At 37.9% G+C, this 24528-nt stretch overlaps 1 protein-coding gene across 3 annotated transcripts in view; it reads right to left on the minus strand.

Moving 5' to 3' along the window:
- rarab (retinoic acid receptor, alpha b) overlaps positions 1-24528 on the minus strand; it is a 152345-nt gene that overhangs the window by 56581 nt on the left and 71236 nt on the right. Inside the window, exon 1 of one of the 3 annotated variants that reach the window (XM_077212880.1) lies at positions 40-1040. The exons of the other annotated variants lie outside the window; for them this stretch is intronic. Coding sequence (XP_077068995.1) covers positions 40-202 — 163 coding nt within the window. The 5' untranslated portion in view covers positions 203-1040. Of the gene's footprint in view, positions 1-39; positions 1041-24528 lie in introns of those variants that run through there. 3 annotated transcript variants of the gene reach the window in all.

Consider the following 24528-nt stretch of genomic DNA (forward strand, 5'->3'; position numbering starts at 1 on the left):
ATAGACTGTTAAGGATAGAGAAAACAAAAGGCCACCTACAGTGATTCGAGCCGCTCCAGTGCGGGGTCCTGTATCCGCGGGACACTCCCGAGACGAGGCCCTTATCCGGGATCAAACAGCCTCGGTTCTGGTGGTAGTAATCCATGCTTAAAAATGGGTTCGGACTAGGGGTCAGTCCAACAACGTCCACACTCTCATACATCGTGAAATGCAAGCAATTATTCTCTAAAAGTGAACGTTTCCTTCTTAAACTCGCAGCAGAAGGCTTAAAACGTTATATACAACTGGGAAATGTTGGGTTACTATAATATATACACAAAAAATAATCCTCTTATCAAAACAATAAAATGGGAGCGTCCCTACGAAAAATGCTATTTCGCACCATAGCGTACATAAAACTTAAAGAGAAACGGTGCTCTTTTCAGTGTTTATGTACGTTAAGTCAGTTCAGCAGAAGCTCGCGCTGTCCACGGGGAATGAACTACATTCTTCAGATTTTAAAATCCTGCTCCAGTTGTTACAACACAGCGTGCTGTTGAAACTGTGGCTCTGTATGAGACCCAATGATCGATGTGCAACTGCTAACGTAGAAGCAGGATCCCGCGCGCAGTCCGTGGAAACGTTCGAAAACTGTTTGGAGCGATTATTTTTCAAAGCTCACAAACCCCTATCGCTCACATACGTTTCGTTTTCTAAATTATATACGTTAACAGACCGACGTATTGGCGCATATTTACTGTAAACAAGCAGCCGTCCGCATCGATGAGAGAGCGGCTCCGTCTCGTGAATAATCCCGTTGGAGGGCTGCTGGTCAGACACGGGAAGAACTTGCTCCAGTGTTTCCAGACCCTGCAAAGACGCGAACTCAAAGTAATGTCTTTAGCATCTTGTGTCGAAGCCCTCGCATACTTCTGGGAAATTTCCCCCTGAAAAACAAAAGCGTTCTTCGACAGGGTAACTAGTCTTCACGCACTTTCCTGGCTATCCCACACAGCAGTTCTGGACGAGTGTCAGCAGCTGCGCATAAGCTCCGCCCCAATAAACCCCCACTCTGACTGTACCGGTCTCTCATTGGCTGCCAATAAACCTAATCTCAGTCTTATCAATGCGCCATCATTAAAAGAGGACCTGTCGCCATAACAAGCTGAACTATAAAGTTTTTACAGGCACAGGTTTACATTTATTCGATTGCCTTTTTCTTATAAAAAAAAAAACAGTATAAGAAAGAGGTCAGGGGTTATTGGGACATTACTAAAACTGGATTTTAGAACTTTTGAATAAAACATTAATTCTTACAAGTATCTTTATTTCATCATAAAATTATTTGATCATTTTTAAAGAAGAAAATGAAAAGATGGCATTTTGTGTCATCCAGACACAAAATGTTCAATTTATGGAAAGACAGATAATAGGCCTGCATCTTCTAATAACTTTTATGACTTTAGCATGAATTGAAATAGTGTGCATCCCTCAATCTTATTTCAGTAAATAGGTTTATGTTTACTATTTGTGCCATTTAAAAGTAGACAGACTCTCAAATTTAGAGATGAGAAAAAAATCGGCTTATCATGGTTTAAAGATTTATGGTTAAAAACCAATAATGGCCATTGTGAATGTATAATAAATAAACATGCTGATCTCAATATTTATTTACTATTCTATTAAAATTATAATCGGTTGAAATGTAGCATTCTAATTAGCAGAACTTGCATTTAATAATAATAGGCATATGCACTGATCACCTATACTCTTCCAGTTAACCCACATGCTGTCTCTGTTAAAAAAGACACTCACTGACCCCATGACTGCTTTATCATTACAAAGTGAGGTAAACAACACATTGCAACACTATCTAGTTTCCCACCACAAAATCCATAGACACTGTCTAGAGAGCAGTGCTCATAACAAGGCAATGAACACTCGGGCTCCAGTCCTACAGCATCCGTCAGCTCAACGCACCAAGGTTGCTGCCATCCGCTGATGGCTCCATCCATCAGTGAAACGACGTATTAGCCTCCCCTTATTTTCCGGCTTCAGCCCTCGCATTTTTGTCCTTGACATGTAAGAGGTACTGTATTGATTTTTCACCATCTAAAATATTAGCCTGCACACAAAAGGCCGCTCATTCAATAAATACGCGTTTATTAATGGGCAGTCCTTTTAATCCAACCAGACCCATATAAATCTGGCTATGAAACGGTCAAGGGGGGAAGTGACTGGCTCTAAGTAAAACTGCTTTACATTTGTGGCAGTTTAAATGTTTCACGCAAGACATAACACATCCACATACAGTAAATACTGGTGGTAAGGCAAAGTCACATTTACTATTGTTCAGTGAGTTTTCGCTGGCAGAATGGTCATTTCAATGGGAATCCGCACAACTGGGAATTCTGCGTGAGGGCGAAAGATTTACCCAAGCAGATTTTGCATCGGCTTCAGTTAGTCATGCAAATTCACCACATTGACCAACAGAAAGCTACTTGATTTCAAAGAGACTCCTGCGTGATCGGTGCTTAATACATCGCTATATTGTCAATAGACCATGAACATCTTTTGCCTGCAAATTTTCACTAATATGACTGTACCTTTACACAAAGGTGACAAGCTGAAATTTAACTCTACATCTCTAATTTAAAAGCGACTTTACTAAATATTCCATTATCAAGATTGCACAGCATTGAATAGTACTACTATATGATGTGTGTTTAATTGATTTTAATTGTACACCAAGACACCTGATTGTGTAATCAGAATTGTGTGACATTTCAAAAGAAAATAAGTCATAACGTTGATTCTTTTAAACAACAAGAGAGTGTAATAAGCTGCATATGTCATCAATGGAGGCAAATGACCTGAGATTCGCAATACCTTGAGACTGCAGGAGTCGAGAAGGGCAGTATATCAGGGGAGGAGGGGGTTGTATGGCGGCTGTTAGGAATTCAAAGACTTTATGGGGCTTTAGGAGGAAATGCATGAGCAAACCTGCTGGCAACTTGAAAGTGTGAGGCTATTTATTACCCTCAATCCACCTCACTTCCTCTAAATACGCATAAAAAAAGCTTATTTATTTTCTATTAAGCTCGACTTTTTATCAATGGTGCATGATATATGCTGTTAGGAGTGGATGCCTGTCTCAAGAGAACATAATAGCACAATGTCAATGCAGTTAGACTGAGTTTGGAAGGTGTTAGCATACTGATAGCATATAGTCTTAAATTCTTCTTATTATTCCATCAGTCACATGACCCAGTTTGTCCCAGAATGCCTGGCCCTGATGAACAGATGGGTGTTTGCATTCAGGCACAATGCCTTTAATCTGTCTGATAGGGAGGGTCCATCATTCAATACTGTTACAATGAGGACCTGTGCTGACTCAATGTATAGTAAGCACAGTATGGATTTGCCACATGCTGTTAACAACAACAAAGGTCAAGAGGTGATACCATTCAACATTCTCAACAGTGACAGTTTCTGAACCCTAGCTATATAAAATGCATATGACAAAGTGAACCATTTTCCTATAAAATGCAATCACATAGGCAGTATGCTTAATCTGAGTGACATAACCTTGATCGCAATCTCCGGACATGCACACTATTAACTCTTCTGTGAACCTCGCTGAAGCAATTTCCTGCAAGCGATTTGGAGAGGGTTATACCTTATATAGTCATTAATAATCAAACGGCATAGCTCTTTGTAAATTATGGCCCAATATAAATGCATTGAGAAGTTGTTGCTGTTACTATTTGCCAGCTGATGCTTACTGTTGTAAAACATATGGTGGAGATTAGCTACCGTAAACCGCCCTGCCAGATGTGTAATGTTAGCGGGTGAAGGCTACTGACTGGTCCACAGGGCCGCTGATGATCCTGATTGCTTGAGCAGTGTCGTCTCATTACTCTTGGCTCAAGGTCAAGGATTAAGTGATGAGAATAGATCCAGCCTCTTACTATCCTTATGGTATATATACTATGACATAACTATGAGATAGTTACAATTATGGTACTGTTATAATAATGAGATGAATTTGAAATTATGAGATAAATACAATGTCTAATTTTTATGTAATAATCATGACCATAATTTTAACCTTTAGTCTAATTTTGTTTTACTTATCTCATAATTATGACTCAGTATCTCAGTTTAATATTGTCATAATTATGATTTACCAAATATATATATAAAAAAATCTTATGCAGCATAAATAAGCTTCCATACAAAATGTGTTTATTGATGTTTTGGACCCATTGGCTTTGATTATGTATATGAACAAAAACAGTTGAAATGAATTGTCATTTTTGGGTGAACTATCCCTTTAATGCATCTCTATTTTATAAACAAATTTGATATATTATTCTGAGATCTGCTTAGATTAAGGTGCAGCATGAGTGATCAAGTCTACTTCACCTGTACCCTGGCTATGCATCATAACAACTTTTTGACCTACTGACTTCACTGACTCAAAAAACAGATGAACAGCTCACTGACACATATGACTATTTGTATTGGGTCATTTGAGTATGTTCAGGGAAGATATGAGTATGATTTGTCTTAAAATGATTTATGTGTACATTACATTTTTTCCCTGTAGTACAGTATGATTATTATAATCATCATCAACAGGTCATTCTACAGTATATAGTCTCCTTAACAACCTCACATTTAACAGCTCCTATCGTGATATCGTTGGTCTTTTGCAATGTTTAGTGACCTATATGTAGAATTCAGAGTCTTTTCACCAGTAATGGCCCGAGCACAGATCGAGTGCAATAGGGAAATGTGCCGAGCTGGTTCAAATGTTAATGGTCCATCTAAAATCCCCTGCTTAGCCAGCAGGTTGGGGAACAAAAGCCCCATAGAGGTGCAGCTTGCAGGGTCTGGACATGACAAATGCGTCCGAGACCGGGGCAGCGGTTGCTGTGGAGCTCTGGGGAGGGAAAAGTGGGGGCAGTGGAATGATCTACCAAACCCAAGCCTCATTGAGGGTATCGCATCAGGGGGCAGCGGGGGTCACCCCATCATCATCACCATTTCAAAGAGGCTAAGAGCGAGGTGGAGCCGAGTACAGGGTGGGGGAGGTCCGCTGACCCCGACCAGTGTCCCAGCACTACTCCATCTTCTGCGGATGGTAACGGCATGAAAGAAAGCCCCATCATCTCTACTTCCATCACGACAGGGAGATATTGAGAGGCCAAGAGACAGATAGGGGGCTTCTCTCTAAACAGGCCCATTACCTTGACACCCCCTAGAGGAAAGACCTTCACCCCCGACACTCTCGCTCTTGATTTTTCATTCTGGCTCCCTTTCACATGGAGAAAAAAACACACAAAGGACCCAGTGGGACTGCGCTGTGATGATGGGCCCCGGGCAGGAAGAATCTGGTACATTACATAGATGGGCGGCCAAAACAAAAGCCAGTGATTTTTCCGTTTAAAGTTCTGAGTCATCACACGCACAACGGCAGACCAGAAACACAACCAGCCTTCCAGGCCACCAGCTCTCTATCTTATCCAAGCAGACCCACTCCCCAGAGAGGACCCCATATCACCACACATAAGAGCATCAAGCAGCCTCTGATAATGCTCAGTCTTTACTGCCAGTGGCTTAAGCCTAAGCCCCATGCATATCAAAAAGCCCTGAATGTGCTGGCCAAACCCCTGCTTTGCATATAGATACTGAGCCTATTGACATATCGATTCTCCTAGCCAAGGACCCATGAAAGCAACCGACGCAAATCCCCCCTTTAATCAGCGAAAGCCCCCTAAAGCGGTCTGGAGCAGGAACAAGAGCAAGTCGCTCTACTACAGTACCCTCACAATGGCCTGGCAAATGCGCCATTATGACTTGTTTGACCCTCTTCTCCAAGTGCACTGGCCACTTTGAGAGGGTAATTAACCCATCTTTCCCCCACCCCTTGATACAATTACAATAGAGACACAGCATTCCTCAAGCGCTCTCATGCACTTGCACTGGAAGACAGGGACAGACGGGGGCCGCGAACGGGTGGGTTGACCGCAACTCACGGAGCATTGAGAGGCTGAGCGCTTCAGAACAACCACAAAGAGATTACAGGTTCAGAGAAGAAAATGTTAATGAGCTGTTTGGACATCAAATAAAGGCATGGAATAGATGTACTTGCAAGAAATGCTATTTATGTCATAGTGATATAAAGCAAAGAAGTCAGCATGAATTGCTGTTTGCAACCCATTTTAATTATGTAATGTGACACATTTCAAACAGGACTTTCAACTGGACCGGAAAAAGGGCTGTTACCAGAATGAAGCTAGACTGAATGAAAGTTTGCTAAAACAATGCTTAAATAGCTATTTGGCTATTGGTTAACTTTTAGGTTTTCAAACTGGGGTCTACAAGGGAGTGATAGGTGGTCTGTGGAAAAAATAGAAAAATTGTAAAAATGTGTAAAATGAAAAATAAATACAGAATATCATAATAATAATAAATATTAAGTGGTCTGTGGGAACCATAGTGAAAAAAAAGAATGTAAAAATGTGCAAAAATTAAACAATTATATATATTATTAGGAGATCCATGAATAATAGAAAAATAATGTAAAATAAATAAAACATATTTATAATTCATCATTATTATTACTATTAGACAAGGTACAATAATAAAAAAAAGTTGATAGATCGGATAGAATTTGACATTATTATGGTTTAATTCTGCTTTCTAAAGAATGTTTTATATATCTTCAGGTTTATAGATCTAACAGTGCTCTAATGATCGGAAGAAAAAAATATTCTATCAACATTTTTATATATTATGAAGGCGGACGTCTAATTTTTTGCTGCTTTGTTTCTGGGTTGAGAAGATAAGTCATTCTTAACTGTTAACAAATAGGTACATGGCAACATTTTGGTAGTCAATGCAAAAAATATCTTTCTCAGTTTGTCAAATGTTACATTGGAACTAACATGACATTGTATTTCCACATCTGCAGTACATGCAGCGGGTGAATGTCCACAAATTTCACATTGTATCTGACAGCAGGATATAAAGACATCTCCCGCTCTATCTATTTCGAGTGTGCTTCTTGCATGCAGAATGAGGACCTCCTATAATCCACTCCTCTGAGGAAAATGCAAAAGGGGGAAAAAGAGAGGAGATGAAAGAGGGCTGGGTAGTTACGATGGATTACAGGCTCAGCGAGGCAGTGGGGGAGGCCAGTTGACTGATAATATTTAACCAGACCCGGGTGGACCATCTGGAACCACCCCCCTTCATCAACAGTCCAGCTCTCACATCTGGGTCCTCCTCTGAAGGAATAACTCACATTTGCCTTCAAATGAATAATGCTGTTTTTACATTATGTGGAAAGAATTTCAACGCACAAGTTCGCTGACCTCATTCAAAACAATTCGAACATGATAACAGACACTGTAGATCACTTAATTAAGTCAACCGTCTGAAGTGCACAAACAATGATTACACACAACGCTCACATGTTTTAAGCAGATGCCAAATTCTTAAAAATTTCAAAAACAATCTTCAATCATTTTCAGGACACGCTCTATTTTGAGCCCTTTTTTTCTTCCTTCATGTGAGTCCAGCAGTTTATACAATTAGTTAGGTTGGGATTCCCCCTAATTCTCCAGAGCAGCTGCAAACAACCCATGAGGGGGTTGGGATATGAACAGGAACAAACACACTGACCCCCAGCCCAATTGGCCAGCCATTCTGGTCCCCATTCCGAAAGCCACTGCACTTCCCGTCTCCAAACTTCAGTCTAAGAAAACAAGCATGCTGTCACTCTAGAAGCCCTTCCACATATTTCTGCAGACCAGATTTCTTTTGGATGAGACGGAAGTTGGACCGGAGATTATGTGCTCAGTCCTAATTTACTCATGTACCCGCATGTCATTCCAAACACATGGTTTTTTAAAGAATATCCACTGAAAGTGAATGAGAACAGGGTCTGTCAAGCTTTCAAATGACAAATAAGCACCATAAAGTCCATATGTCCATACGTCCATTTGACTCATATATTACATTTGAAATTTTCTAAAGTCAAACTAAAGCTTCTGCAAATCTTTGGGAAATCTGAAATAGACAACAAATGATGCGTCAAAGGTACCACACTTGATTAGCAATTTAACTTTTGGTGCTTTTTTTGTAATTATCTTGAATCATAACAGTGCCCGCCAAAACATTACATTTTCTGTTTCAAAAAGAAAAAGTCATACAGGTTTTGAACAACAAGAGAGTGAGTAATGATGAATTTTCCTTTTTGGATGAACTATCCCTTTAATACACTTTAAAAACGAAAAGTGAAACACCACAGCATTCTTCCGATTAACTTTGCCCTTTATCGGTTTAGGTTCAAGTAACAGTTTTAATCTCTACATTACCTTCCTGAACCCGGATCAGCACAAAGAAGAGAGGTCAATTGTGTTCATTTTTTAGCCTCTTATGATAATATGGTTGTACAATAGCATCTCTGATCTGTGAATGAGTACAAGACTTCCTAATCAAATTCATTAAAAGTTCAGGAAATATTTAGCATGATGATAAGGGCTCTGAAAAAAAAAAGTTTTCTATTCACTGCACACATGAATTCTCAACTAATTATAAATGGAAGAAAGCACATGAACAAAAACAAAACCTCAACGTTCCCAATTCCCCCTGATCCACGCCAGAAGAAAAACACTCCTGTAAATGTCAATACACCATTTTTACTTTGTCTTCAAGCCAAGACACTGAGACTCAAAACGGCTGAGCTTAGCAAATTCATGCAGATACTTTTTCCCCCTCTTCCTTCGACTTTTTAAGGTTCAGATATCTCTGAACTTACAGTAAACTTAACTATTCAGACTGGTATCTGCTCAGCAAAAAAGTACCTGAAAGTTTTCTAGCGCTCAAGCAATCAATACACATTGGTATGCTTTTGAAAATAAAAAAGTCTTTAGAGAAACTTGATAACGAAATTACAATTCAAAAATATTAGCAGGCACAATTGTGACGAAATCATGAATCAGTATGTTGTCAAGGATGGGATTGATGCAATACATTGTAATACAAGATCAGTTTGATTTTCCCTGTGATTATGTGATTTAATCAAGGTTTTCAGTACATTCTATGATTGAGCAACAAGAACTAATTTGAACAGCTAAATATTTGCTTGTGCTTTGCAAAACTTTTAAAAGATTAATAGGTCTCTACTGAGAACATTTCTCTGTTGACCCATCTGTGCTGCACTACAATAGGTTTACCAGCCGTTTATTATATGAAATTGTTCCTAAATCAAGGCGTCACATTGCCATTCTTTACCAATTAAATATGGAATGGGAATTCGTTCCATATTCAAAATGTAAATTTTCTGAATACATGAGAAATACAAGCAGAAATCAATGATGGATTTGATGTCACAATCAGCTGTTTGAGGAATTCACAGCTTATTGCTATCAACCGCTTACAAATCTTTATCTGCTGCCGCACCAGTGACTTCAAGTTCAAGCAGAGACACAAGTTGTATTTTCTCTAGCAGAAATGTCACCATCAACTCAATATCCAGCTTCAGAACACCCCTGGCTTAAAACTGTCAGTAATATTTATAAAGCAAATCGTTATAGCAACACACGAAAGAGAAATTTAAGCTTGTTAAAACCAAGGTTGTTGTTTTTTTTCACCACAAGTTCTCCTGAAGCTAATATTGTACATATTTCTTGCTTCATAAAAAACTTTTCTACAAAAAAAGTGATTTATTGGTACCAGGCTTTTGGACAAAGTATAACTTCCTTTATTTTCACTTGATGATACAAACAGTTAGAAGCTAGTTAGCTTGTTAGCTTAAGCCTGCATGTGTACAAAGGTGTTAGTAAATATTTCAATGACTTTAATTACTTTCACACAGAAAGTTTAATGTGTGTATTCAGTATGGACACCATCATAAGTCTCCCTTGTAGCTAATGACTTTTATATTTGTAGGTGTGTGTCTGTGTAAAATTGTAATCCCTTTACAGTAACACACACAGTCAGGAGTAATCTGTCATTAAGAGTACACTGCTTGTTCCTGTCATTGAGTCATGCCTTCACTAAATGAGGTCAGACTGACGTGTTGTTTTAATCAACCCAGCCTACCTCCATTAATTATTCAGCACCTTAGTGGATAGGGAGCCCTACGGCCAGAGAAGACCGAGGAGGAGAGAAAGAGAGTGAAGGGAGAGTTTACATCACTAGACAAGGTTACGATATAGGAGGAAATACAAACAGATATTGAGCTGGTAAGGCAGGCAATGAAACTGCATGTTAAAAATGCAGTATGCATATTTGGCATAAACAAAAATATTCATACTAATATCATTTACATGAATGCATTTGGTAGATGCTTTTATCCAAAGCAACTTACACTGAAATTAAGGTACACATTAGATCAGTTCTTGTTTCCCCTGGGAATCGAACCAATGACCTTGGTGTTGTTAGCCTCATGGTCTACTGTTAGAGCGACAGGAAGGCTATTATCAGAGAAAAAAGCACAAATTAAGTTTGAAATCACAAAAAGAAAAGGAAAAAATGAATGATACATATTCATACAAAACCTCTGACATTGAGAGCTACTCATCTAAAAACACCCATGGATCCACCTCACACTCGGTCTGGCCATCACACCGTCTGCGCCACAGTAAAATGTCAGAAGCCGTGGAGTGTGAAAGTGTGAATGTGAGGTGTGAGGGAGGACGGCATTTGGGTCACAGGGCTTCACACCAGCCATCAGGCACAACAAAGAAACTCAAAGAACTTAATACGGCAATACACAACAAGATGTCACAGAAAGTGAATTGGTAACAGGTTAACTAGGGATGCACCCTAGTAATAAATAAATAAATACATCAGTGACCATCTGACAATATTAGCATATTTTGTTAAATATCAGCAACGGTCTTCATTTATATTGATTGGAAGATTGCTTTTAATTTGCATAGATTGCCTTTTTTAATTTGAACTAATACTAATTTCTAATTTCTGTGACACTGAACAGTTGACTGTCTTCCCTACTTCAAATACAATGTCTTGATTGCTGGATTTACCTAAAACATTCTGCAATGAATATAATATAATATACTATAATATAATATACTATAATATAATATAATATAATATAATATTTCATTTTAAAAGTTATAGGGATCATTCATATTTTAAAGAATTTTATTCAGCAAGGACAGAAGCAAAAGTTGATCAAAAGTGACAGTAAAGACATTTATAATGCTACAAAAGATTTATATTTCAAATAAACGCTGTTCTTTTCAAATTTCTACTCAAAGTATCCTGAAAAAAAAGATGGTTTCCACAAATATTAAGCAGCACAACGGTTTTCAACAATGATAATTATGAGAAATGTTTCTTGAGCATCAAACCATCACATTAGAATTATTTCTATCGGATCATGTGACACTGAAGACTGGAATGATGCTGAAAATGTATTCTTTGCCATCACAGGATAAATTACATTTTAAAATACATTAAGATAGAAAACAATTTTAAAACATTTTAATTGTAATAATATTTTACATGACAGTTTGTACTATATTTTCGATCAAATAAATGCAGTCTTAGCGAGCATAAGGGACTTAAAATATCTTTAAAAATATTATTGACTATTGAACAGTTTCTAATGTATTCTGTTCTAAATAGTGCATTAATTATCAGCAATAAGCAGTATCAGCAGTTGGCCATAACATAAAATGATCATCAGTCAAATGTTGTTGTTTTTTGACAGGCACATGATAATGACAGGCACATGATAATGACAGGCACATGATAATGACAGGCACATGATAATGACAGGCACATGATAATGCTACACAGGTAATATGTTTTTCTACGTTTAAGGGAACCAGTACTTGTAACAGCATCTTTCGTGCAATTGATGCCTCTATTAAGGCTAAGCTGTGTTTAAAATTGTATTAAATATAGCTCACTAAAAGAAAAAAATAAGTCCCACTCGTACACATCACACAAACACTGCAGGGATAGAGAGATACAAAAATTTTCCATGCTTCAGCAAAAAATAAAGCACAGCATAGAAAGGTGTCATGCTGCTTTCCAACGCCCCTTTCTCTTCCCTTCTTTCCTCTCTTCACTTTCTCTGTAAGTACACATATCTCAGGATGGGGTCTTGAGATTTATGAGCTATAGTGAGAAGTGGGCCAGAAAGCCCTCCCCGGCTCTGGATCTGCTTTGCCGCCTCCCTCACGTCTTTTATTTCCATCCCTCCCTCTTTGGTTGCAGCGCTTTCTGCTCACATTACCCTCTGTTGAGTGATAAACATTGTCTGTGGGCAGTAAATTCAGTCTGAGCCTGACAGGCCTCCAATAAACCAGTCTATTCTCTCACTGTGAGGAGGCTTTGGTCTGGAGGCCCACAGGAAGGGAATGTAGACACACACACACGCACACACACACACACACACACACACACACACACACACACACACACACACACACACACACACACACACACACACACACACACACACACACACACACACACACACACACACACACACACACACACACACACACACACACACACACACACACACACACACAGAGATAAACAAGAGGGACAAGATACATGTGGTGTACATCATGCACATCAAAGGCACAAACCAGAAACAAACATAGGAGACACATTCATATACACTCGCACAAAGAAACAATGACCAACAAGCGTCTGACTAAAACTTGCATGAAAGAAACTAGCCGGATATAATACATGTATGACCAATGATCAAAAGCTTACAAAGCCTCACTATGCAATAAATGTTTATTAATCACACATGCGATGATTTTCAACTGTAAAAACTAGGTGATCAAAAGGTGCAAATTTAAAGCTAATTTCTTAAATTGGTCTTTATTTCTTTTTCATTGACCAGAATGGCATTACTGTTTTGCTTCAGCTCATTTTTATATCACCTAAAACCACAGTACAGCCACTTATGGTGGTTTACTCAAGGCAACGGGCTAACTCTGTATGTAATGAGCGGTTAGATTAAAATTTGGCAAGCAAATTTACACAGTAAAGGCAATACCACCTGCTGCACAGTGAGCAAGTAAAACGCAAAGTACCAGGCAGAAAGAAACCACACGTTTGAGCAAGAAATAGCAAATATAGGGGCATTCACTCTTTAGTGCTTATATGCAACGTCATTACAAATGATTGTTATACTTCCAGATTTTGGTTGTACAAAGGACTTCTTTCCACATCTTTGAAATCATACATTAGCTTTTGTTCCCCGGACCTGTAATAGACAGATGTATCAGCCTGATATTTAGCCTTTTCGGGACATATTGGACCTATTAACAGAAATGGCAGTTTATTGCTGTCAGCTTTCTGAACAGATAATTTATATGTCCACTTTTTTTGCGAATACTGAATAAATATTGTGTAAAATATGTTCTTCAATTTCAAACTCTCATTTGCTATCATGAAACTGTCTTATTTCCATTATATCAGCTACTCTTCTCTAGATATCAGTATTGGCATAGGCCACTAAAAACCCACATAGGTTGACCACTAGGTGATGATAAGGCATCCAACAAAAGTTCTTATCTTACAATTTTCTTCTTCTACTGCAGACAGAAATCAATCACTTCAAAAGCTAGCAGACTCTCAGAGGTCCAGCATCAAATGCTCAAGACGATTTACAGATGCACACATAAACTTCCAGACGATAAAAGAACAGCTTATTCTCATCTACTGATGGCAGCTGACAATTACGAACATAGTCAATAAATTTGGGTGGTCGCAGGTGTGCTCCCAACATATACACTGGCTCCTCCTGTCCACTTTGCGTCTCAATAATTGTATGCTTTAAGCAGAGCTGTCTGCTGTATCCATTTCCTTGATTGAAAGGGTGTTTATTGGCCACTCTCCACTGAAGTGCCCAGCACATATATAATAAGACACGTCGCACAGAGGTATTGTAAATGCTTTTACATAGAAATCATGCAATTAATAATAATAATAACCAAAACAATAAATATGAATAAAAACAACAACAAAAAAATATAGGGATGCACCGATACCGATACCAGTATCGGTATCGGGCCCGATACCAAGCTCATGTACTTGTACTCGTACTCGTAAAAATACCCCGATACCAAAGACCGATACCTCACGTATATCCTTAGCTTATATTTCTTAATTCTTATGAACACTCTTCCTGCAGTTATAGTGTTGCTTGATTTAATAGTACACTCTAATATTTCACTTTACACTTTCGGCTGTGATTACATTGTTACTCAGTGTTTCGTTAAACATTTGTTCTGTGATTTCTTTGGCACCTTATGACAAATTTGATTGTCTTGTTGTCTGTGATTTCTTTAGCACTTTGACAACTTTGTGACAGGCAGGTAAAAATTACATTCATTATGTCCTTGGTTTTGCCCTTTGGAGGTTATTGGACACTGTGAAATTTGGGCTTTGAAAATTTGTGATAAGCACAATAAGAATTATTTATTTTTTTAGGTTTATTTAAGTTGTTGAAAATAAAGATGCTGATTTGTTCATTAGTCTCATTGTGTTGTTCTTAGAAAATTGCCACATAAAACGAGAACCCCCCCAGTACAACAGGCATCGGTATCGGTATCGGCGAGTACCAGGAAAAAAATATCGGTACTCGTACTCGACCCTTAAAAAGTGGTATCGGTGCATCCCTAAAAAAATACTTTTTTTTTCTTTTTTTACACTTTCACTTTGTTTCAGGGACTAGAGTCAGACCTGCTATATCAGTTCATCTGTTACAACCGAAAACCTGCCTGCTACATACCAGCATTTCCTTTGAGTGTGTGTGTGTGCGTGTGTGATATGGAATGCAGAGCGGGTGGAGGCTGTCACAGCTGGATTGGGAACATCTGTCAATGAAGATTCAAAAATAACCTCTCACAAACATAACACACACATACAAGCGCACGCTTCTGTGACTATACAGTACACCATTGCCAGCTCTGTAACGAGAGAAAATAAGAAGTGAAAGAGGGACTACTAGAAGCATGACAATTACACCTGGCTGTAATTTCTTCAGTTTGACAAATCAGGTCAAGAGCAAAAATAATGTGCGTAACAGTTTACAGTTTCATTGAGTCAAATAAATCATTACAGCCGAGAAAACCTGAAAACGTGAGATGAAAACACTTGTATTTGTATGAATGAGTGTTTCTATAATAACTTCTAGGAATGTTGTGGCCCACACAGGCCAGAATTACATGTGGAGGCTTCATGCAGCTTAACGCAAATGTTGGGGCATTTAATTATAGTGGTCCTGTTCAATATGTGTGTTTATGTACATAAAGAGCAATTAAAAAGCAATCAAACACATACTAAAGAGTTGGTGGTTTTGGTCACACTTGTGAGGACAAACGCTGATTATGTCACGGTCCCACAAACTCTCTTTTGTGGCGCATGCAGTTCATACAAGTTTAAATTCACTTCCTTGCCTGTCACCGACTCCTAACGAAAAGGTTTTCTGTGAAGAAGACAGAGTCAACAAGCGCAGGAAATCAACACGTGCTAAATCATTCTATAAATACATGCCCAAAATAGGCCTATAAAATTGCTTAAGGAGTTAACAGCAGCAGGCTTTCCCCCAGGGCCCTGATTTACGGGTCATTGTGCGTCTGTAAGTTGCTTGTGGCTGTCTGTCTGAGTAAATAGTATGTGTATGTCCGCATAGTGCCCCTCTTTCTGCACTAAAAACTTTGACACTTTGCATTTTCAGTTTCATCAATAAATTGAGTAATTTAAAGCTCAGGAATGGCCTTTGTGAAGTAATTTATGACTGAATATGGGGAAATCATATAAAAATGTCAACCTTCAAACAATTTATGAATTAAACAAACACTGAATTTACACTATAAATAAAATGTGTAATCCCTCAATTTAAGAGAGCTCAATGATAGGACAATGTGTTAGTGACAAGGGAAACTGATAAGATTTCTAATGCATTCAGTATTCTAAGGCTATGTCCACACTAGTGCGTTTTCATTTTAACACCGCGTTTTAAAGGGTGGTAAAACACGATTTCACTTTTCTAACTTTAGCTAATGTGAAATGTTGCTGTTTTATTTGCTTTTAAAGAAAAGGACTACAACAAACGGCTGGTAGGGACAACACGACATTCCTTCCGGGTTAGTGACATCAGCAACCCTAAAATGTACATAAACCCCGCCCCCGGGAACACGCATTCCATGTTGAGAAGAGGAAAAGTTGTTGTATAAGAGTACATTAGAGTACAAACTTTAGCATCCTTCTTTTCACATGCAATAAAAAGTCACTCTATGTCCATCTCACAACAGTTCCTATAGGAGCGATTTATAGATTATCATGACAGAATATGCTAATTGAAGATAGTTAACTCCACAGCAACATAAATTCATCAACTAACCATTCAGAGACGTCCTGTTGCATTCTACATGTTGTCACTTCTTCTTGAGTCTCTCCATCTTTGTCTGACTCTGTTTTAAAGGGATAGTTCACCCAAAAATGAAAATTCTGTCAGTATTTACTCACCCTAATATTGTTCCAACCCCGTAAGACCTTCGTTCATCTTCGGAACACAAATTAAGATATTTTTGATGAAATCTGAGTGTCCGAGTGAAGACTGTGCGAGGCGCAAGAGAACACTGTATCCATGCAACTGATAGCAGCAGCAACGAGCGCTCTTCCCGAGTTCAAAAACAGCACATTTTAGCGCTAGATCTCTTATTTAATAGCGAACTAAATGAATGGTCTGCTAGTTAACTGGAGATGTTATATTTATTTGTATAAGGTACATCCGTGCCTCAATGTTTTAAAAAGTGGTGGGTACAAAATGACTCATGACAAAATCTACACGTATGCACGGTCGTCAAGGCTGGTCTGTAGGGTTATTGTTGTTTTCTGGTAGCGTAATGGTCATTATAGGGACTTGACGAATCAGGGAAGGATATCTGGAATCAGTGCAATCCCCTAATTAGCATAAATCTAAACTTTTTTTACAAATTTGATCCAGACTTGTTATTGTTAACTGAAACTAAAACTATTAAAAACCTTTGATCAATTAAAATAAAGCTGGAATAAAATATATATTATACTAGAAATAAAATAAAATTGAAGCACTTAAATTATTAAAACTTAAATGAAAATAAAGCTAAATACAAATATTAAAAAATTAATAAAAAGCACATAACAATATTACTCAAAATAAAATAAAATCGAAAACTGAAAATATAAAAATAAAAGCTAATTTAAAATATTAATATATACTATATTAGTATATAAATATTAATACTGATTAATTACTAATACTGAACGTATATGTTTCTATGCAATGCATTCTGGGACTGTCTTCTCCATAAGGGATACACGTAATGCCTCCTTAGATTTTGACCAAAACCAGGCATGTTATAAAACAGAATAATTAAGATTATGAAACATTGTTTACATATATGACGTCACACACAGTTTGGGAACAGAGCTAAAAAGAAAATCTAACCTACAAAGTGAACTTTTTTTTTTTTGCTCTTAAGCCTGGTTCACACGGGACGATTTTAAAATTGTCGGCCGAATTTCCAAACCTGAGAGACCCCACACACGGCGATAAAAAATCACGGGTCTAACAGTTTTGGTCGTACCGTGTGTGGTGCGAGCAACATGGCAAAATCAACACATCACACACAAACCGATTTGACTCCCGAACATTCCCAGGTCAGACGGAAATTCTCGCAAAATCCCTCGAGATCAAACGTGACTTCAGAGTAAACAATCATGGCGGAAGAAGAGGATGCAGTGGCGATAGTTTGTATTTTGTTTTAACCAAATCCATCTCCGACGTCCACCGGACTTTCTGGTGCGCCATGCCGTCGGCTGTTTTGATTTTGTTTCCCGGTGCTTCCTCTGCGCCTCGCTTTCTGATTGGCTACACGCCACAGTCCACAGGCTGCGTGCTCGTTTGTCCCCAGGGGAAACCACACACGAGGAGAAATCGGGCCAAAATAATCCAACATGCTGGATATCCCCGATTTGAGATCGGAGCGGTCCCGACGTCCTTCCGAGCAGACGAGAGCACTCTTAACACACCACACATGAACCAGGCTTTACTGCACAGAATTAAATTGTGTTACCCTAGAAAAAAAAGCTTTATTAACTTACTCTCTAAAACAACTTTCATTTTCCAGTGACATCACCTAAGTCATGTGGGCTGGTCCGTCTATACATTATGGTATAGTAGCTACACAAATTTTTCACAAGCAATCAATCCTGATGTATAAAATCAAATCCAGCTCTACATTTTTTTGTCACTGAATATCCTGTTGCACTTCCATCCATCATCACATTGCGGAAGTAATATGGGTCAGGAGCAAACTGCAGGACTGAATCAATGAATCTTTGTTTTATGATCAGCAGACATGAACTTTTTTCAGTTCATGACAGGAGCTCAATGAAGATCTGGATCATATACAAGCACACAAAAGCCTTTTTATGAGTCAGAAGCCAAACCACCTCAGCTGATACTCTAATTATGATCATTTTAAGTTATATAAAAGCAGCAGGCTATATGGAGTGTGAAGACTTTTTCTGAGCGTAACAGTGAGAGAATGCTTTTCACACTCCTACAGTATGCTAGACTAATTAGATTTGACCTACACACACACACCCACACCTCCCTTTCAGTGCCAAGTGTTCGTGCTTGCCCTCATTTCCAATGCAAGGACTAGTGAAGGTCGAGTCTATGAGCGAGAGATCAGAATAGGAGCAATAACAGCAGTTACTTTAACAGGCTTTTAGCGACTTGGGAGTGCAGTTCTTTTAACAGTGTCACCCCGAGGCCTGTTCCAAAGGTATGATAAGAGCCTCCTGTTCTCAAGGGAATCCCAGTGTCTCTCCCCATGTACACTTAAATTGCCCTATATCCAGCTCCATCATGATGGAGGGGTCCAGGGGTCCTCAATGTTAAAAGTATTTAAGAGTGAATGTGACAGCTTGTCGGAAAGATCCTTTGCTAGGCAAATGAACGTATCTCACCGATTGTATAATGGCTGCTATTAAGATTTCAGTTATTAAGAGTTTGTTCTGGGTTTCTTCAACTTCAACCACTTTTGGACATACATACATAGAAGAATAACACATTTTTGTAATTTTTTTCTGATCCGCCATAAACATTTCAATTAGAGCATAATTTCTAATCTACAACCTTTAATTATGCAATAATTTAATGTGATGTAATTTTTCAAATAAATAAATGTTTCAGGAGAAAAATGGTACCCTTCTCTCATGCCCCGATGAAGCTAATTTCATAGATAGCATTTTACATATCCTAAATACACACAATTAAATATGTTCATAATATGTTAATGTAATGTTTTACAAAATTAAAATAAATGTATAATACATACTTAAAGTTTGGGTTGGTGAAATAGTTACAATTTCAAATAACTGTTTTCTAATGAAATATATTTTGAAAATTTTCCTGTCATGTAAAAGCTGAATTATCAACATCATTACTTAATCATTCTGAATGATTACCGAAATCATTCTTATATGACGATTTGCTGCTGAAGGAAAATTTCTGATCATTATCAATGTTGAAAACAGTTGAGCTGGTTGTTATATTTAAGGAATACTTTTTCAGGATTCTCTGATGAATAGAAAGCTTTAGAGAACAGCATTTATTTGAAATAGAACTATTGTAACATTATAAGTATTAATTTCTTTAAAAAAATCTTTTGAACAGTATAGTAAATATCCTTTTATGTAAATAAAATAAATAAATAAATATTTTCTAATGGGCTTTCAAATTTTAAGATGAGAATTATGACAATTATAAATCAAACAAATCTATTTAATAAAAAAGGTAATAAAAAAGTTCTAATATGACAAATCATATAACAAAAATATAATGCTGAAGTTTTAATAAAAATCAACCCCTGGGACAAGGTCCCAATATTTGAAAAAACACCCAATTGCCAACAAACAGAAAAAAAACCCACCCAATACAAATAAACTCTTGAGTTTCTGATAGTCAGAAAGGGGTGCTGTCATTTAGCCATGAAGATGCAGCACATGAGCGAGAGAGAGAGAAAAGCAAGAAATTCAAGACCCAAAGGAGAGATTCTTCTCCGAGAGGCCGCCTGACCCAGGGTGATTTAAGATGCCTGCAGGCTGTACGGTCGCCACCCTGTCTGCTATCACCCCGCTACATTGTGTGGACACAGGGATCAGTTGATGCCGCCTGAGCCAACATGAGATGCGCTGCACGCAAGCAGAATATGGCTGTTGGTCTGGGTCAATGACTCATTAGATGGTAATGCTGACCAGCCTGAGGATGCACTACAATACAGACCCACTGTCTGATGATGAACAGTGCTGAAAAAATGCCTAGACACATTCTCATCAGCTTGTAACACCTTTTCACGATGAGTAGAACGGGGAGTGTGTGGTTGACACCATGACACAGACCCGATTTAAAGGAAACTACGTTCTTGTCAGCGCTCAGAACTTATGTGTGGGACTTACGTGTAGAGACAAACATTTGCGGTTGATGTTAAATAGGTTTAAGATAAATTGTCATGTTGACAAGTAGGAGGAGCGCAGTCAGGGCTGTGGCCCAACGGTTAACATGCATGCTAAGACACGATGCAGGGTCAAGGCCCAAGTCATTTCCCAATATTGTTCCCACTTTTTCCCCCCAACAAATATACAGTCTTTTCTATAGCTCACTATCAATACAAAAAATGACCATAAAATCAAGCCCTAGTAATACTTTACCAAACATAAAACTTTCTTATTATTTGCTTAACCTACACACAAAAAATATGTTTTTGAAAGATGTTACAAAAATAAAGAATTTAAAGAAATTACTAATACTTTTATTAGTAAGGATGCATTTCATTTGTCAAAAGTGACAGCAAAGACATTTATAATGTTGAAAATTATTTCTGCTTCAAATTACTTTCTATTCATCAAAGAATCCTGAAAACAAAATATAAGCAGCACGACTGTTTTCAACCTTAATAATATTTAAAGTTTCTTGAGCAGCAAATCATCATATTAGAATGATTTCTGAAGGATCATGTGACTCTGAAGACTGGAGTAATGATGCTGAAAATTCAGCTTTGACATCACAGGATACACTACACTTTAAAACGTAACAAAATAGAAAACAATTATTTTTAATTGTAATATTTCATAATTGTAATGTTTTTAGTGTATTTTTGTGATTAAAATCACAAAGGAAAAAGGATTTTCTTTAAAAAATAAAAAAATAAAACATTTTAAAAAAAATTCACCAACCTCAGACTTTTGAACAATTTTTTTAGCCATACAATAGATCAAAAATTAGCCTTATGTTCAAATCAAATATGGTCCCTTTAGATGAAACAGGTTAGAGGTAATTATGTCGTACTAAAAAATGGTGCACCAGTCTGTTCCTCTTTTGGTCTGTCATATGGACTTTTTTGGTGCTTTTCTGGTGTTTTTATCCTTTATGGGGCTTGACAAACATGGTCACAATGAACTTTAGTTTTGAAAGTTGTTTTGAAATAGTCTTTATTTGTTTTCCACTGAAAATAATAAAGTCATGTTTGGAACGACAAAGAATTTTCATTTTTGGGTAAACCATCCCTTTAAGAGTTATGACAACCCTTACAGTATGTAACATACAGAAGAGTTAACCACTGAATAGTTACTGAATGTGTTAGTAACTACTAACACATGATGTAATAGCACAAGAAATAAACTTCAGCTAAATGTCTACCGGGATAAATATGATGACGTTCATTTAAATACTTATTTCGAATTTTTCGAATTTATATAACAACCTGTGTTTATAAAACTACTGATCGGGTCAAACTGATGTCTGCAGATCAGAGATGGGCTGTGAAATGAATACGATGAGCGATAAGGTCAGGTGGAAGTAAACAACATCAGCATGTATCAAATCAGACTGCTCAAAACAACAACAACAGCCATGCTCGTCTCAGACATGAGCGAAGTGTGACAGTGAGATTGTCATGAGCTCGCTCCATTGCTCCGGGCATCCAGAGAAGGGCAGCCATGTTAGACGCACGGAAATGAGCAGTGACAATTCTCCCGACATCAAAGGTACTCGCTCTGACAATTCCTCATTCAGGCATCTGAAAAATAGATGATTTTTTGACAACAATTTCCCCCCTAAAATTGACTGTAGATTAACTCTTTGCCATTTTTTTTATGTTAAAAGTTTGAACTGGCATTTTTGACATGAGCACCATGTCGATGTGTCTGGACATGCGCTAACCACTACACCCCAGCACTGACCATTGTAGATCAACTTAAAATGTTTGGTCTGGTTCGTACTTCCATTTTACATTTGTGGAATGGGCAATTTATCAAAATTAATGCAAATTACTACTTGAGACTCATTATTTCAAATCGCAACTGAAATGCATTAGTTAACCTAAAAAACATCCTAACCTACATATGAATGAACTAGTGACATGGTGGCGCTGGTCGGAAGGTTAGGAGACATAAATATCACTCTGACAGGCCCGTAGGCTGTACGCCTAGCCCAGGCGCGTCCCAGGTGGAGGCTGCCAGATGCAGATCCATCATCCACACGGCCAGCACAGAGAAAATATCCACCGTGAAGAGGAGTAGATACAGCAGGTCTGACAAACAATGGTGGTCTGCTCCTCATTCAGAGGAGACGGAAATCCTGATGACACCCGAAAGCTAAACGACATGGGCAGCCCGTGCCAGAGCAGACAGGCAGCATTTTCACACTTCTAGGAGCCAGAGCAGAACCAGGGACCCTCTGACAGGCCCATCTCCTCACACAAGCAACTGTGAGTCAACGACTGTAGCATGACAAAATGTCAAAATGTCTTCCAGGCAGCTAGTGTAGGACAGGCAGCTCTTGTATCGGCCACGGACTGCAAACCACCAGTCTGACGAGCACCAGAGAGATGTGTCAAACGCAGTGCCAGAAGTGTACTTCAGGTTTTGGATATGTTTGGTAACAAGGTCAAAGTTCATGTGGGAATATTCTGTATAAATGGACAAAAAGGAAAGAACTAAGAAAGAAAGTTAAAACACTAAAATGATTAGTTAGTAGGTGAATTCAGGCATCAAAACATAATATATGAAAGATGGATAAATATTCAGTTTGAATTACAAAATAAGTGCTTGTTATAATAGTGAAGGGACCTCTGGGATGCTGGTTAGATAGTCCTTGAAAAAATAGAGCGTAACAAATTAAAACCAATTGATTAGAATGATTAGTATTGTTAATATAAAAGAGTTTGTGTAATTAGTTTGAAACAGTTTACTGTGCACCTCAAATTAACATTAATGAAGGGTGTTGTACTTTTCTTCAGGATACAAACCCAATGAACTCAACTGAACTAAGAAATAAACTTTAGCTAGTGTGCTCTTAAAGGGACAGTGCTCTTTTGGAGATCTTTGACAATTTATTACTATTCCTTTAAGTTAAAATCTAATGTAACACTTTATAAGTATACAGAAATAAAGAACGTACAAATCATTTGCAAGCTATTAGTGTATAGTTATCATTTATAGTTAGATCTTATGCTTTCAAAGCTAGCTTGCTATTGCTAGCCTCTCTAAAATTGCCAACCCAACCTTTAATGACATTTTCCGATGTTCTGTGACCTAATCTAAAGTGAGAATTTTTTACTCCTAATAACCATATTAAAGGGTTAGTTCACCCAAAAATGTAAATCCTGTCAGTATTTACTCACCCTCATGTTGTTCCAACCCCGTAAGACCTTCGTTCATCTTCGGAACACGAATTAAGATATTTTTGATGAAATCTGAGAGCTGGATCACTCCTCCATACTAGTCCATAGGCTTCTTCAGGGATTAAAATGTGTAAGCCCCGAAAAGTCGTTAAAGACATTGTTAAAATAGTCCAAGTGACTACAGTGGCTCAATCTTAAGTTTATCAAACGACGAGAATACTTTTTGTGCGCAAAAACAAACAAAAATAACAACTTTATTTCAACTATTCATTTCCTTCTCTGTGGGCCTCGAGTCAGTTAACTTAGTGTAACAGCGTAAGCTTCTGTTGTTGTACGTCACACGCAACACCCACATGACCAGCGTCGGCCAATAGTGAGCCTTCGTGTGACATAGCTCTACGCTATCAGACAACGTTAACTGACAAGATGCCCAAAGAGAAGGAAATGAATAGTTGAAATAAAGTCGTTATTTTTGTTTGTTTTTGCGCACAAAAAGTATTCTCGTCGCTTGATAAACTTAAGATTGAGCCACTGTAGTCACTTGGACTATTTTAACGATGTCTTTAATGACTTTTCGGGGCCGGCAAGTTTCAATCCCTGAAGAAGCCTATATATGGACTAGTATGGAGGAGTGATCCAGCTCTCAGATTTCATCAAAAATATCTTAATTCGTGTTCCGAAGATGAACGAAGGTCTTACGGGGTTGGAACAACATGAGGGTTAGTAAATACTGACAGAATTTTCATTTTTGGGTGAACTATCCCTTTAACAACCCCTACTACTAGTTTAA

Source organism: Siphateles boraxobius, unplaced genomic scaffold (assembly GCF_051911475.1).
Source record: "Siphateles boraxobius isolate OS27281-9 unplaced genomic scaffold, OSU_SipBor_1 66, whole genome shotgun sequence".
Taxonomy (NCBI): Eukaryota; Metazoa; Chordata; class Actinopteri; order Cypriniformes; family Leuciscidae; genus Siphateles; species Siphateles boraxobius.